Below are 14,072 nucleotides of genomic sequence, written 5' to 3' on the forward strand. Positions count from 1 at the left end.
TCCACTGCATTTGTGGCTGAAAAGAAGCCATGTTCATCGTAGTCCGACTCTGAATTCCATGTCACATGGGCCATGTGTATATATGATAGTGATGTCATGTGGTGGTGATGGATCACTTTCATCGTACGCTCTATCGTATAGTCTTTTGTATGCATTAAAATCGTAGTCTCAAAACTATATGTTACACATTGCTTAACGATAGTTTGTTGGGTTTATTTAAAGTTCCGGTTGTGTCAATGCTTTGATCATATGCCGTCTCGATTTAGTTTACCAGTGACAGTGATTACGTAATACTAATTCTCCTGTTAACTTTTAGTAGCTCTTTATAAACTCTCTTAATTATGCACCTGTAAAGATTTTTCTTTTGAGCAACGCACCTGTAAAGATATAATGTAATTTTTAGTGAAAGTTGTTTTTCGTTTGTACTTTGTATCATCTTAGGACTCAGGTTCTACATTTATTTTTAACAAGAGTAACAAGCACTCCCGGAAACTACAACCAGCAAGAGCCAAACAGCTACTTCTGGTCTCAGCTTCTACATCTATTTCTCCCCAAAATGTTAACTAGTCACATCTGTAAACCGATCTAAAATAAACCGGTCGCTTTGGCAATTTATGTATACGCATAACATATTAAAGGCTCATGATATGATATCCCTCTGTCAGTCTGTAATTCAAAAAAGAAATACAATGTAATCCACCGTACTATATCAAATTCAAAATCCAAATTCCATCTAATTAAAAGTATATAAAGTTTTCACAAGAGGTTTTAGAAGTAGGGTTGGGCGTTCGGGGACCTGTCGGTTTCGGTTTGTTTTTTTGAATTTTTGAATTTTCAGTATCATGCTTGTAAGTCTCATTTGAGTTTTGGGTTCGGTTCGGTTCTTTCTGGTTTCGGTTCGGATCAGATAGTAACCAATGTCTGAATCGTCAAAATTGACAAAAAAATAAAATATATAAATAATTCAAAAATCCAATTAAAAATTAGTTAAACGGTATAAACTAACTAAAAGTATTCAAAATAACAAATAAAATAAACTACAAAAATATTTAGAGTACTATTAAATATCTAAATTACCTTTATCATATATAAAATATTAACATATTTAATTAATTTCGGATATCTCCTGATTTTAGTTCAGATTTCGGTTCGGTTCATATTATAAACAAACCTCAAAGTATCAGCTCATAAGTTTTGTTTAGATATTTCTGCATGGCAGTTCGGATTCGGCTTCTTTTTTTTTGTTCTCGTTTAGGTAGATACTTTGGCCCGAGGAAAAATGCCCAACCTATTTGGAATTGGAAGTATTATTAGAACTAAATCAATTTTCGGGCCAAATTGGGCTGAAAGACAAAATAGAGAATGCAGAATACTTTTAATAAGGCCCAAATCTACTACAATGTGAATTATGCCACGTGACAAAACTCAAACGCTACACCGTCACTCACTCCCATCACCTTCGCTTTCAGTTCCCAAATCTCGATAATGACATCAGCCACCACCACAGCCATTTAAACCCATCCATATCCAGCCGCCGCATTAACCGGCCATCTAGCAATACCAACATTCCGGTTTTGTCCATAAAAGACCTTGTCAAAACTTATCAAAAAGTTAAAAACTCTACCGACTTGCAAGTTCGGTATAAACCGACTCATTTCGATTGGCTTGAGCTCTATCTCTCAACTTGAAAAAGAAAACTGCACTAAATACAGTAAAAAATTAAAAGATTGGGTATGTGATTTAAGTCCTTTCGTGGGCCCAGTGACAAGCCCAGAAGTCGCACGGATTCTGTAATATATTGCCATCGCTAAAGTTACCACATGGGGCAAAGACAAAAGAAACACAGATTTCCAAAAAAAACTATGTATTAAAAATAAAATAAGAAGATTGGTTGCGTGATTTATATTTAATAATATTGTTTTCTATTTTTTTCTGATTGGATAACCAAGTTGGTACATTTCCACGTAATTGACATTTTTTACACGTGATGACTACCGTAGTAGTACCGTCCAATAACGTGATACTTTTATTTTTATTTTTATTTTCAGTAATGTGATTTTTTTTATAATAATGTGATATTTACGCATAATTATTTTCCCAACTATATCCAGACTCCTAATTGATTAATTAATTGGCTCATTAAGTTTTCATTTCTTCAAGTGTCTAGTTCACAACATCTGTAGGATGGGAAATCATATATTTACATGGCATTTGATGAGCGGATCCTCTATCACGTAGTCTAATGACGTGATGTTTTGGAATTAAAATATAATTAGCCGAATCTTTATCATGTAGTCTAATTATAATTATTTGAAGTAGTAATACTAATTACAAAGAGTTAATATGAATCTGTATAGTTGATGACAACAAAAAAGTACTAATTACAAAGTTTCAAACTAGGTATAACATCCTAGGTCTTACGAAGCCAATTTACAAAAATTAGATTTTAGTTTTTACAAAGATACAAGGGAAACATCAAATATGAGTCATAATTTTAAACTAAAATTATAAAAGATGTGTTTATTGTAACCGGGTTTAAGTAGAAGTGTAGAACCTAAACATAAGAGCAGCATCATTTGAAGAGTCTCAAGTCAAATTATTTACTCTATATAATTATTTACATAATTTTATTGATATATATATATATATATATTAGTTACATTTATTTATATATTCTATTTTGTCTACGATGCCACATGCAATTAGAAAGTTCAAAACAATTTTCATACTAAAAGTCTAAAACTAGTGATGCTTTTACCAGCTGAAACCATTATGAATACATGAAGGCAACTACCTTCGATACGAATCGAATGGTAGTAAGTCAGTGCTATAAAATTCCATCATGTTTACGCTAAAAACAAATACTTTTAGCAGCCGTAGTTATCTAAATGTTCTACTTGATTACTATAATTATCTTAAAATAGTGTCAATTTTTTTAGTTTTAAGAATTATTTTAAATTTTGACTTAAAATATAATATATGTTGTAAAATTTTTTAACGAAATAATATAATTATTTGTTTGAAAATAAACTCACAATATATGTTTGTGATATACGACCAAAGAGTTCACCGATCTTAGCTATTTTTGTAACTAGCAGCAACTTTTAGTCTTAATTACAAGTAGAAAATGTTACCTCTTTCAATATGAGGTATTCTTGGGTTCACCCACTAGAGGTTCACCAGCCAATATAATTTCATTATTTCAAATCGATATCTTTTAAAAAAAGAAACAAAATATTTTCAAGTTATATTATGTTTTTAAAATAAAAAAGTAAAAAAACAAATAGCAGTTACAGAAAAAAAGAATTAAAAAAAATATTCTTAACGTCATCAGCAAAACATTAAACCCTAAATCCTAATCCCTAAACCCTAAATCATAAACCCTAAACTTTTGGGTAAACCCTAAACCCTTGGGTAAACTCTAAACCCTTGGGTAAACCCTAAACCCTTTGATAAATTCTAAACGCTAAATAAAAACACTAAACCCTAAAACTCTAAACCCTAAATCCTAAACCCTAAACCCTTGAGTGTTTTAATATCTAGTGATTTTGATTTAGAGTTTAAGATTTATCCTAGAGTTTAAGATTTATCCTAGAGTTTAGGGTTTACCTAAGGGTTTAGGGTTTAAGGTTTAGAGTTTAGGGATTAGGATTTAGGGTTTAATGTTTTGCTGACGATGTTAAAAATATTTTTTTTGTAATTACTACTATTTTATTTATTTCTTTTTACCTTTTAATTTTAAAAAGATAATATAGTTTGACAATATTTTGTTTCATTATTTAAAAAATATCGAATATAAAATAACACAATCCTATTGGTTGGTGAACCTAGAAGTTCATCGTAGGGGGTGAACCCAAAAATAAATCTTTCAATATATAGTTTTTCTTCTAATTTGTGGAATTTTCTAAACTAGTTTTCAATTGAAGTATATAAAAATATAAACCAATGGATTTAAAGTAATATATATATATATATATATATATATATCAATCCAATATAAAAAAACAAATAAGTCCAGTATTTATGGAGTATATATACATAGTACATATTTTCTTTGCGTTTTTCCTAGACGGCATGGTATTACGACAGTCAATCAAAATATATGGCATAATTAGAACATAGTATTAGAGAAAAACATCGGGTAAAAAGTTAGGCAGCCTAATATACTTTTCTATGTAGAAATTTGTTAAGTGTACTTAACCATTACTTAGGTTTTTTATTTCTTGTAATCTACTAATCGAAACATCTAAGAGTCGATCTGGGAAAAAAAAAAAAAAAAAACCGCGTGAGGATCATTAGATGTGGACGAGGAAAATCGTCAAACTTTGAGATAATCTTTGATTAGCTGTTTACCCTTAATTTCAGTCTTCTCTTACTTATTTTATCTTATTAATTAATTCTAAATCTTTTTATTATTTTTATATTCATTTTCTAAAATTAAAAAAAAGAAGAAGATAAAACCCAGAAGAATAGAAATTTTTGACTCAACTTATATATTACCCGTCTCTGTTTCGTGTTCCGATACCCTCTGTTTTTTCTTTCCATTGTTTCAAGAGTTCTCCGATAAAGTTTTCATTTTTCCGGCAAAATTGTTATTACGCATGGAGGTTCGGGTCTTCGGGTCGGGTTTGGGCCTGTTCCTTTCGGGTTCAGATTTTTTTGGGTCCTAAATATTTAGATCCAATAGATACTTAGAAATTTTCGGTTCGGGTTCTGGTCGGTTTTTTTCGGATCCGGATCGGTTCAGTTCTATAATTAAAATACCCATAAAATACCCATAATTTTTCGGGTCCATATCGGGTCCGGATCGGATTCGGGTATTTAGGATCTGAAAAAGACATGATATACCCAATTCCATCAACTTTAGTTGAATATTTATCATATATATCTAAAATTTTACAAAAAAGACTTAAATGAAACTATTAATAATTAAAATAAAACGTTTTAAAACTCTAAATTTTACATTTTAAAGCTTTATATTACTTTAAAAATGTTAAAAAATAATAACAAATGTTGTTAACAAAAGATATTTCAACTAAATAATAAAATAATATATATAAAATAGAACACAAAAACATCATAGTTTTAGATATACATGTTTTTAAGTCGGATACAAATCAGTTCTTATCGGGTCAGGTCTATTCGGGTAGGTTCTTTTCGGGTCCGGGTCTATTCGGGTTGGTTTTTTTTCGGTTTCGGTTCTTTCGGGTAAAAAAATTTTAGACCCAAAAGATACTTGTAAATTTTCGATCTAGTTCCAGGTCGGGTATTTTTGGGTCGGTTTCGGTTCGGATATTCGGGTCCAGGTTAAAATGCCCATGCCTAATTGTTATCCTCATCAAACACCAAGAAAAAAACTTTGTTTTGACAAGTTGGGTCATTACATTGTTTTCTGGATTCGTCTTTTTTGTTCGATCACAGAAACAAACAAACAACGGAAAATCAGTTCTCTCCACATAAAAAAAAAAAAAAAAGACTTTTCTTTCTTCTGCAAGTAACTGAGCAGATTTCGTTTTTTTCTTCCATTTGTTTTAAATTTAAGAAATAAAAAATTTACTGTCCATAACTTCCGTTGCCCTTAAATTCAGCTGTCCTAACGTCAAAGCTCAGACACTCCCTTGCGTGTCTCCCTCTTAAACTCCCCCATTCCTCTCTCTCCCTTGTTCCTTTCCTCTGTTTCTGCTCTGTTTCTGGGACATTTCAAACAAGGATCAAGAAACCCAATCTCTCTCTTCTCTTAGAAAGGAATCATGGTGTTTGGAAAAGGGTCAATGAAAAAATCGAACCTTGACAGGTTCCTTCATTGCACAACACCTGTAGTGCCACCCCAATCTCTCCCCAAGGTTTGAAACGTTCCTTGTTTCTCTTGCAATGCTTTAATATGATGCAATACTTTAAAAGTGATTTCTTTTTGCAGACAGAGATTAGGAGTTTGAATATGATTTGGCATCACTTAGAGAGAGAAAATGTAGAGTATTTCAGATTGAGTGATCTATGGGATTGCTACGATGAATGGAGCGCTTATGGAGCTGGTGTTCCCATTCGCCTCACTAATGGAGAATCTCTTGTTCAATACTATGTTCCTTACCTCTCTGCTATCCAGATCTTTACCTCTCGTTCTTCCTTGATCCACTTAAGGTAAACATCGATCACGAACCCTTTTGTTCTTGTAAATGATCTAATTAACTGAGTCCTTTATGTTGTTAATTAGGGAAGAGTCTGAAGATGGGGAAAGCTCGTTTAGTGACTCATATAGTGAGGAGAGTGAGAGTGATAAGCTTTCAAGAAGTGCTGCTTCTGATGAAGGACTTGAGCATGACGCTCTTTTGCATCCCAATGATCGTTTGGGCTATCTTTATATGCAACACTTTGAGAGATCAGCTCCTTATGCTCGCGTTCCTCTCATGGATAAGGTAAACTCAATGATCTCATCAGTCAAGACTCAGAACTTGAAATGACACATATTGGTTTTGGTTTCAGATCAATGAGTTGGCTCAAAGGTACCCTGGATTGATGTCGCTGAGAAGCGTAGATCTTTCCCCGGCAAGTTGGATGGCTGTAGCGTGGTACCCTATTTACCATATACCAATGGGAAGAACCATCAAAGATTTGTCTACTTGTTTCCTCACTTATCACACTCTTTCATCTTCTTTCCAAGGTACTAACTCATCTTCTCATTCGTCTTTCGATGTGTTATATCCGGCAAAAATGTAACTGTTATGGTCTGGATATACAGATATGGAGCCAGAAGAAAATGGTGGGGAGAAGGAGAGGACTCGGAAGGAAGGAGAAGGTGTAACTTTGCTTCCTTTCGGGTTAGCCACTTACAAGATGCAAGGAAATGTTTGGCTCTCGGAAAATGATCAAGGTCAAGATCAAGAGCGAGTTATATCTCTTCTTAGTGTTGCTGATTCTTGGCTGAAACAGCTAAGAGTCCAACACCATGACTTCAACTACTTCTCAAGAATGGCTCACCGTGGCTAAACAAATCCATCACTAAACGGATAATTTGCAACTTTAGATGTTTAAAAAAAAACATCACATCATTTTGTTTTTCTTTTTGTTCTTAAGTGAATAGGAGATTACATTTTCCCTGGCCGTAACAACCAGTGGTTGGAGCAGCAGTGGCTGTGGCAAGGAGGCTCAAACCGCTCAGTGAGCGTTTTCTTAATGCAATTAAAGTGGTTGTTGCATTTTGGGTGTAGTATAGCTTTTGAGTCCTATGTTCCGATCTATGGGAAGATCTAGTATATTATAAAGTGTTGATGTGTCGAAAAGAGTGTTTTCTTGTTTCTTGATAACATTTATTGAGAGGGTCTTGTTCTTGTACCTCAGTAACAGTAAATATAACGATCTAATCATCTTTGCAATGTCTTCATCCACCATATTTTTTTATTGATCAATGAATGAACAGATTTGATGTAACAATATTACCTATGATAATCAATTATTCATACAAGCAGTTAGTATTTTAGGAAACATACCAAATCTACTACAGATTAACTATTATCACCATGCCGTTTGTAAGTTCAAGTTGTGTATAATCCCAGTTCGAAACAGTTGGACTAGTTTATACATAGCTAAATTCAATTTAGTTGAATAGTCTATAGTCCATACATTTCAGATTAGGTATCATGTTAAGATTAATTTTTAGTTTTAAAAATTTTCTTTTAGGTTAACAACATAAATTTTGGTATAAAAACGTAATTTAACTCTCTAATAAGTCAAATTTTAGAGGTACAATGAAAACTTATCAAACTTTCTTCTGTCTGGATATGTCAAAACAATGTTTATTTTAAGACATGAAAATATAAAATATAAAGGGAAATTTGAGCCTATAACTAAAAAAAAAAATTGTTGATTTATTAGATAATAGATAATATCAGTTTTAGAAGATATCAAATGTTCAAAAAAAATAAATGTATTGATAAAATATAAAGACATGTTATCTAATCTATTAATTTACGGTCCTATTTTTATCTACTTACAAATAGTCTAGGTTGGACTATTACATTTAATTAGTTTTCATATTATTGTACTTATACCTAATATATTTAATTATTATTAAATATATACTCTAACCAAAATGTAAGGAACTAAATAAATAATCTATTTTTTTAATAATTGATTAAATTTATATTAACACTACTATTAAGTAAATAATAAATTATATTTTATTTATTAATATAAAAAGAACTGTACTTTAATTCAAATGCAACTCTACTTTAATCAAATGCAAGAAATTTTTTTTTTAAAACCCTCACCAAATACATAATATTTTAATTCTTATAGATTGAGTATTAAAATTAGATATATAGGATAAAATAAATAGTAATAGTTATTAATATTTAATGATATGCTGGAACATGTTATTATTAACTGTTGAAAATACATTATATAGAACACAGAACCAATACCGAATGTTACAAGACCAAACACACCCAGGTTTCATTTTACCTTTTTCACCATAACTGTATTGAATTGTTGGACCAATTAAAAATACCTTATCTTGTTTGGCTATTGATCTAAGTTTTAGGCAACACTCACGAGGAGATATGATTTATTTAAGAAGGTGGTTTACATTACGTCTTACTCTGATCTGATAACATCAACTATAAACCACTAACCATACCACATCAACTGAAAGGATCACAAAAATCTAACCCCTAAGATATTAAATAAATTTAATAAAAGAGTTCAACAACCAACAAGCCACGAACATTTGATACTATCAAAGTCAAATATGCGGTTTCATATATATCCACTAGTTAATATTTTTTCTGTTTATGCTCCACACTCGTGTTATACATAGACAAACAATATCATTATCAATTTGTATTATTTCTTCATATCTTTTTGGAAAATGTTACCGATCATGTTCTCGTCCCATCATCATATAATGATCACAAACCTAATAATGGATTTGTTGTTCAACTTTAATTTTGTTGGTTCTGCTTTTGGTAGCATTTTCTGGGGTCCATCTTAATTCTGGACATGAAGTCGGCATATGTTTTTTTTTTAACGGTAAAGGGTTAAATTCGGGTCTATTAAAGACACATACCTAACTTCTGGGTGGGAAGTGCAACCCACGGATGAATCCTCTTCCGGGTATTCAAATGGGCCGTAAGCATAGGCCCATATCCGCGTGGCCACATATGGAACTAATAATTTCACAATAGAAGGGAGTCGATCCCTGGCCTAGACCAACATGGCAACTTCTCCTCTATTGGAAACCACTAGGCCACCGCGATGTGGTTATGTAGGCATATGTTTAAGAGAAAAATTAAAGAAATTAGGATTATAGATCAAAAAGTTTAAATTTTCAGCATATCACCTTTATCTCCAGTGAAAAATATAAAACAGACAACTTGGCATGAAATGGTCAAATACAGCTGTTAATTATTATTCATGTAAAATTAATATTTCCAGTTTAGGTTTAGTTAGCTAAATCATTTTAGGTTTTATATCTTGTTGACAAAAGAAAAATTAATCTGATTTTCACTAGATCTTACATGCTCTTTTGGTTTTAAAATTTGTAACACAAGAAGTATATTTGAACTGAACTAAGATTATAATATCACGCGTCTCTTATCTAATAAACATACCATAGTAGCAGTGTTTATGTTAAGTTAGATGAATTTCCAATTTAAAACCAATTGGTGATAAATGAATTGGCCTATCTATTTTATATATTGCTTATGATTCTTTCCAACTATCGATGTGGAATATTTAGTCTCTAATGCGTATGCTCGAGATGATGGCTATTTAAGCGTCAATTTTGAATTTTCGGATAAGGATTGATTGGTCAACTTTGGATCAAATCTATGTGGATCGAGTTCGACTGTTTGGATCGGGCTCTGATATATATGAGATTCCAACCTAAAACCAATTGGTTATAAGTAGATTGGCTCATATCTATCTTATATATTTTTTATGATGTCTTCCACTACCGATGTGGAATACTTAATCTCTAATAGTTTAAACCAAACCTGTTCGTATATTACCAAGCATATCCAAAGCAGACCAGATCAAACTGTCAAATATTTTTGTTCTGTATTTTTCGGTTTATGCCTGGAAATCAATCAACCCCTTGTTAATTCTCAGTCATGCCTGAAACTCTTATCTAGAAGACTAGAACCAATCTATTAAGCTATAAAATCTTATAAAAGACATTATCTATGTATCTAAAATCTGATTCAGTACATTTGGTCCGTCCCAATTCTTTTAATATGTATCAACTGGATCAGTGAGTGTATTGATATATTCAATTTAAATTTTATCATCATCATTGACAGAGGTTAAGACATTCTGTTAATTTTAAGAATAAAATAGGAATTTTTAAAATGTATATCCATGACTGATTATGGGGCAGGTTAATGAAATATTAGGCTTGATTCCTAAATTGATAAGAAGTAATTTACATAATTATAAGCTCCTAATTTTTTTAAGAAAATATATTTTATAAAAATTCTTACTAAATATCAATGACCGGTAAAAGCTTAAATCCGGCAATGGGTCTGCAACATGTTTCAGTAAAGTTCATTTTCAGGTTTGGTTTAGATACGTTGAGACTTGTGATGGGCTCAATACAGCCTAGTTTGGTCCAGTTTTCGTACCACGTGGCCAAGCGGATTTTCTTTGAGTTGTGCCCCTAATTATTAGTAGATTCCGGTCCCTGTGGTTCTATAAATCTGCAAGTCCTCAACCGCCACAAAGTCAGCTGTCTTCTGATGGATTTGATCCTGATTTTGGCAGACATAATGTCCTAAAGGTAATTATGAATGCTTTTAATCATCTTAATCTCACAACAATCGACTGTGAACATGTTCATGCATTACTACAACTCTTAGGAAGACCAATGCCATGGTGACCTCAGAGACCTCGCCCAATTGGACATGTACCTTATTCATAAATAGATGGCTGCGATTTCAACGAAGACAGGGAAAGTTGATCTGCAGTTTCAGAGACGTCATGGTCATAGATTAAAAAAAATAATTTACATATAAATAGGTCTCAAAATTGTTTAAAATTATTTAATTAATTTTTTAAATAAAATTGTCTATTGCCTCTAAAATCTCAAGACCAGTCATGGTTATGAGCGACTCTTAAAGTTAGGCTCTACTGCAGCCGGTATAAGAGCTCGTCTTCATTTTTGTGAGAACCATCTCTCCGAAAAAACAAGTGTGTACATAAGCCAAAGAAATTGTTGGAGGTTAGCAAGAAACTGGTTGGTTGATTTAAACATGCAAGAGGTTTAATATATTTACCTGATATCACAATCAGTGTTATCAATAGCGTTAACAAACAAGTCCAGAAACTCTATGAGGGGTTATTAGTTGCTTACACTGTCTAAAGAAACTTTGGAGTGGAGTCCATGACATGTACTGTTGTACATACACGCCAATATTAGACATCAGGAAGACAAAGCTCCTTCAGAAGGAAGTCTAAGGCATGAAAGAAACATCAGCAATACACGAACAATAATAGTTTAATAGCTGAATAAAAACACACAGAAACTCACAAAGAAGACTACTGAAGGGTTCTTGCTACTGAAGAAAAACATGAACAGCTAAAAGTTGAGCCTGCAAAGAGAAAACAAGAGCTAAAAAATGTGCTATGAGAATAGTATGATCATGGAAAACACAAAGGAACTTGTTAGTTGTTACTTTCAAGTAGCTTTCTCTTCCTTGCTCAATGCAATGAAGACTTTATTCAAGATCACCTCGGTAGGCTGGTGTGCATTCTCCACTGCTTTAGAGATAGCTTGCCACTTCTCACCACGCTTCGGCTCACGAGCTAAACATTTGGCAAGGATCGCCTTCTGCCTCACTTCAGTTCCATGTTGAAGTTAAAATTTGTAATACAAGGCCCAGTGATCGCCAATGTCTTGGTTCAAGGTCACAGCCCGTTTTAACCACGCTCTAGCTTTCTCCACCTTCTTTTCTTGCCAGAAGAGCTTGGCCACAGCTGCAGTGACATGCGGGTCACGAAAACACTTCTTCATAGCATCCATACTCTTTGTTTTACGTTGAGAACGTGTCGCCATCTCAATGTCCGCAGCCAAGAGGATACCACTCTTGGGACACTCTTGAAGAGCCTTTGACAACAAGTTCTCTGCTTCTCCCCTGTTGTCATGCCTCAGTTCAACTCGAACAGCAGCTAACCATAGGTCTGCCACATAAGGATTCTTCTTCCTTGCCGTGATGAGAATCTCACGAGCTTTGTTCAGCTCATTCACTCTCTCTTCAAGATTGGCGTATGAGATCCACAGTGGTATGCAGTTAGGACAGTGCTTCAAACCAGATTCACAAGCTTTCTTGGCCTGTTCCAGATTATTAAACCGTTCCTCTAGCTGCACAAGCATCAACCAAAACTTGAAGAATGTTGGGAACTGCTTCAAACCTTCATCAATCAATCTCCTCTCCTCCTCTACGTTGCCAAGCTCTCTCTCAACAATGGCTGATTTCATCCAGACCCTCTCACTCTCTACTCTTTCCCTTGCTTTTGCAAGAAGCATCCTCGCCCGCTCCATCTCCTTGTTCTCATACTCCAGCTTGAAAGCAGCAAGCCAGATTTCCGCAGAGTTTGGAATCACACCACAAGCCTCTTGTAGAATAGCGCGGCCGGCTGTAACGTCTCCAGCAAGCAACTTCTCTTTAGCACCCATGAGCCAGAGAATCTCAGCCTGAGGGACATTTGTCACTGCCTTGCGCAACAAGGCATCAAGAGATGCCCTACTCCCATGGCTCTTCTCAAGAAGAGCAGCTTTAAGCCATATACTTTTCTTGTTCAAGAAGACAGTAAGAGAATGTTCATATATCGCTCTTGCCGTCTCAATGAAACCTCTCTTCTTGCTCATCTCCGCATCAGCAAGCCAAGTTCTCTTTCTATCCTCCTCATCAACTCCAATACCGATAAAGTTCTTGATGATTGCCTTGCACGTTACGACATACCTACCTCTCTCACAAACCCTAGCCGCATTGATCCAACATTCTCTGTCAATAACAACACCACCTCTCTGAAGAGTCTCTACACACATCTCAATAGTGTTCCACACCATAGCCGTGTGCCCATCAGCTTCCTCGAGCCTAGCAACGGTGATCCAAATAACTGGTTCCTCGGGGAACCGCGGCGGAAGCGCTCCCTCGTCCCCACCCAAAAGAGGGACGTGGATAATCACAGTAGAGAAACGACAGACACCAAGATCGGATAAAAGGAGTGAGTCGTGGAACACACGGCTAGGGTTTTGCGCACGGATCGAGTAGCGAAGGAGAGGCTGAGGAACGTTGGTACGTCGGTGAACAAGTTGTTCGAAGGCGGAGATGGTGGTTGTGTTAGGGTTTACGTCGATCGATAGAGTCGTTCCATTGGGGATCGAGAGAAACACCATCGTCAGTCTACGTCGATATTCTCACAGTCAAGAAAATAATACAGATATATAATATTAAATCACAATTCTTCTTATGATTATGCCACTAATTTTTCCAATTAATTACAGAATTTTCCATTAACTTTGTGACTTTTCCAATAATAAACATGATTTTATGGTCAAAACAATAAACTATATTTGTAAGGGCAGTGAGCTTGAACCTATTAAGGTAAAATAAGATATATGTTTGTTTTGCTTTCTGGTTGAATTGGTTTTTGCCACCCAACTTGATCATTTTGCATGTGATTTTAAAATCAAGTAATAATGTGTCTCATTTTAATTATTTTCAGCAAATTAAAATATTTGAAAATATAAAATATCGACATTATAATTTTTTCATAATATAAACATTAGAGATTATATTTTTAATAAAAACTATAACATTTTTTTCTAAATATAGTAACTTTATGTTATTAAAATTATTTGTTATTCTTTGCTATATTATTTATACCTTAAATAAATAGATATGTAAATAAAATAATTTTCTAAATATTTCTCCCATTTCATTAAATTGGCACTACAAGAAAACATCAAGGATTCTGAAGGAAAAAATCGTCGGAATTTCGTCGGAATATCGTTATTCCGACGAAATTCCAACGAAACACGTCGTCGGAAATAATTCCTCGGAATTTCTTTTTTCCTC

At 33.8% G+C, this 14,072-nt stretch overlaps 1 protein-coding gene and 1 pseudogene across 1 annotated transcript; one reads left to right on the top strand and one right to left on the bottom strand.

The window, feature by feature from the left end:
• The first annotated feature begins 5,582 nt into the window (after window positions 1-5,582).
• On the top strand, window positions 5,583-7,370 carry LOC106320489. The gene is made up of 5 exons (XM_013758855.1): window positions 5,583-5,843; window positions 5,918-6,138; window positions 6,212-6,413; window positions 6,481-6,658; window positions 6,737-7,370. The coding sequence occupies exons 1-5, from the start codon at window positions 5,751-5,753 to the stop codon at window positions 6,982-6,984; spliced, it is 942 nt and encodes a 313-aa protein (XP_013614309.1). The 5' UTR covers window positions 5,583-5,750; the 3' UTR covers window positions 6,985-7,370.
• Window positions 7,371-11,394: 4,024 nt separating this feature from the next.
• On the bottom strand, window positions 11,395-13,390 carry LOC106320488 (annotated as a pseudogene).
• Window positions 13,391-14,072: the final 682 nt, after the last annotated feature.

The sequence above is a fragment of the Brassica oleracea genome, unplaced genomic scaffold (assembly GCF_000695525.1).
Source record: "Brassica oleracea var. oleracea cultivar TO1000 unplaced genomic scaffold, BOL UnpScaffold00940, whole genome shotgun sequence".
Classification (NCBI taxonomy): Eukaryota; Viridiplantae; Streptophyta; class Magnoliopsida; order Brassicales; family Brassicaceae; genus Brassica; species Brassica oleracea.

Coding starts and splice junctions, on each gene's coding strand:
- LOC106320489 (XM_013758855.1), top strand. CDS start 5,751: ATGGTGTTTGGAAAAGGGTCAATGAAAAAATCGAACCTTGACAGGTTC. Junction 6,139..6,211: donor TCTTCCTTGATCCACTTAAG/GTAAACATCGAT, acceptor GTTGTTAATTAG/GGAAGAGTCTGAAGATGGGG. Junction 6,659..6,736: donor TCTTTCATCTTCTTTCCAAG/GTACTAACTCAT, acceptor CTGGATATACAG/ATATGGAGCCAGAAGAAAAT.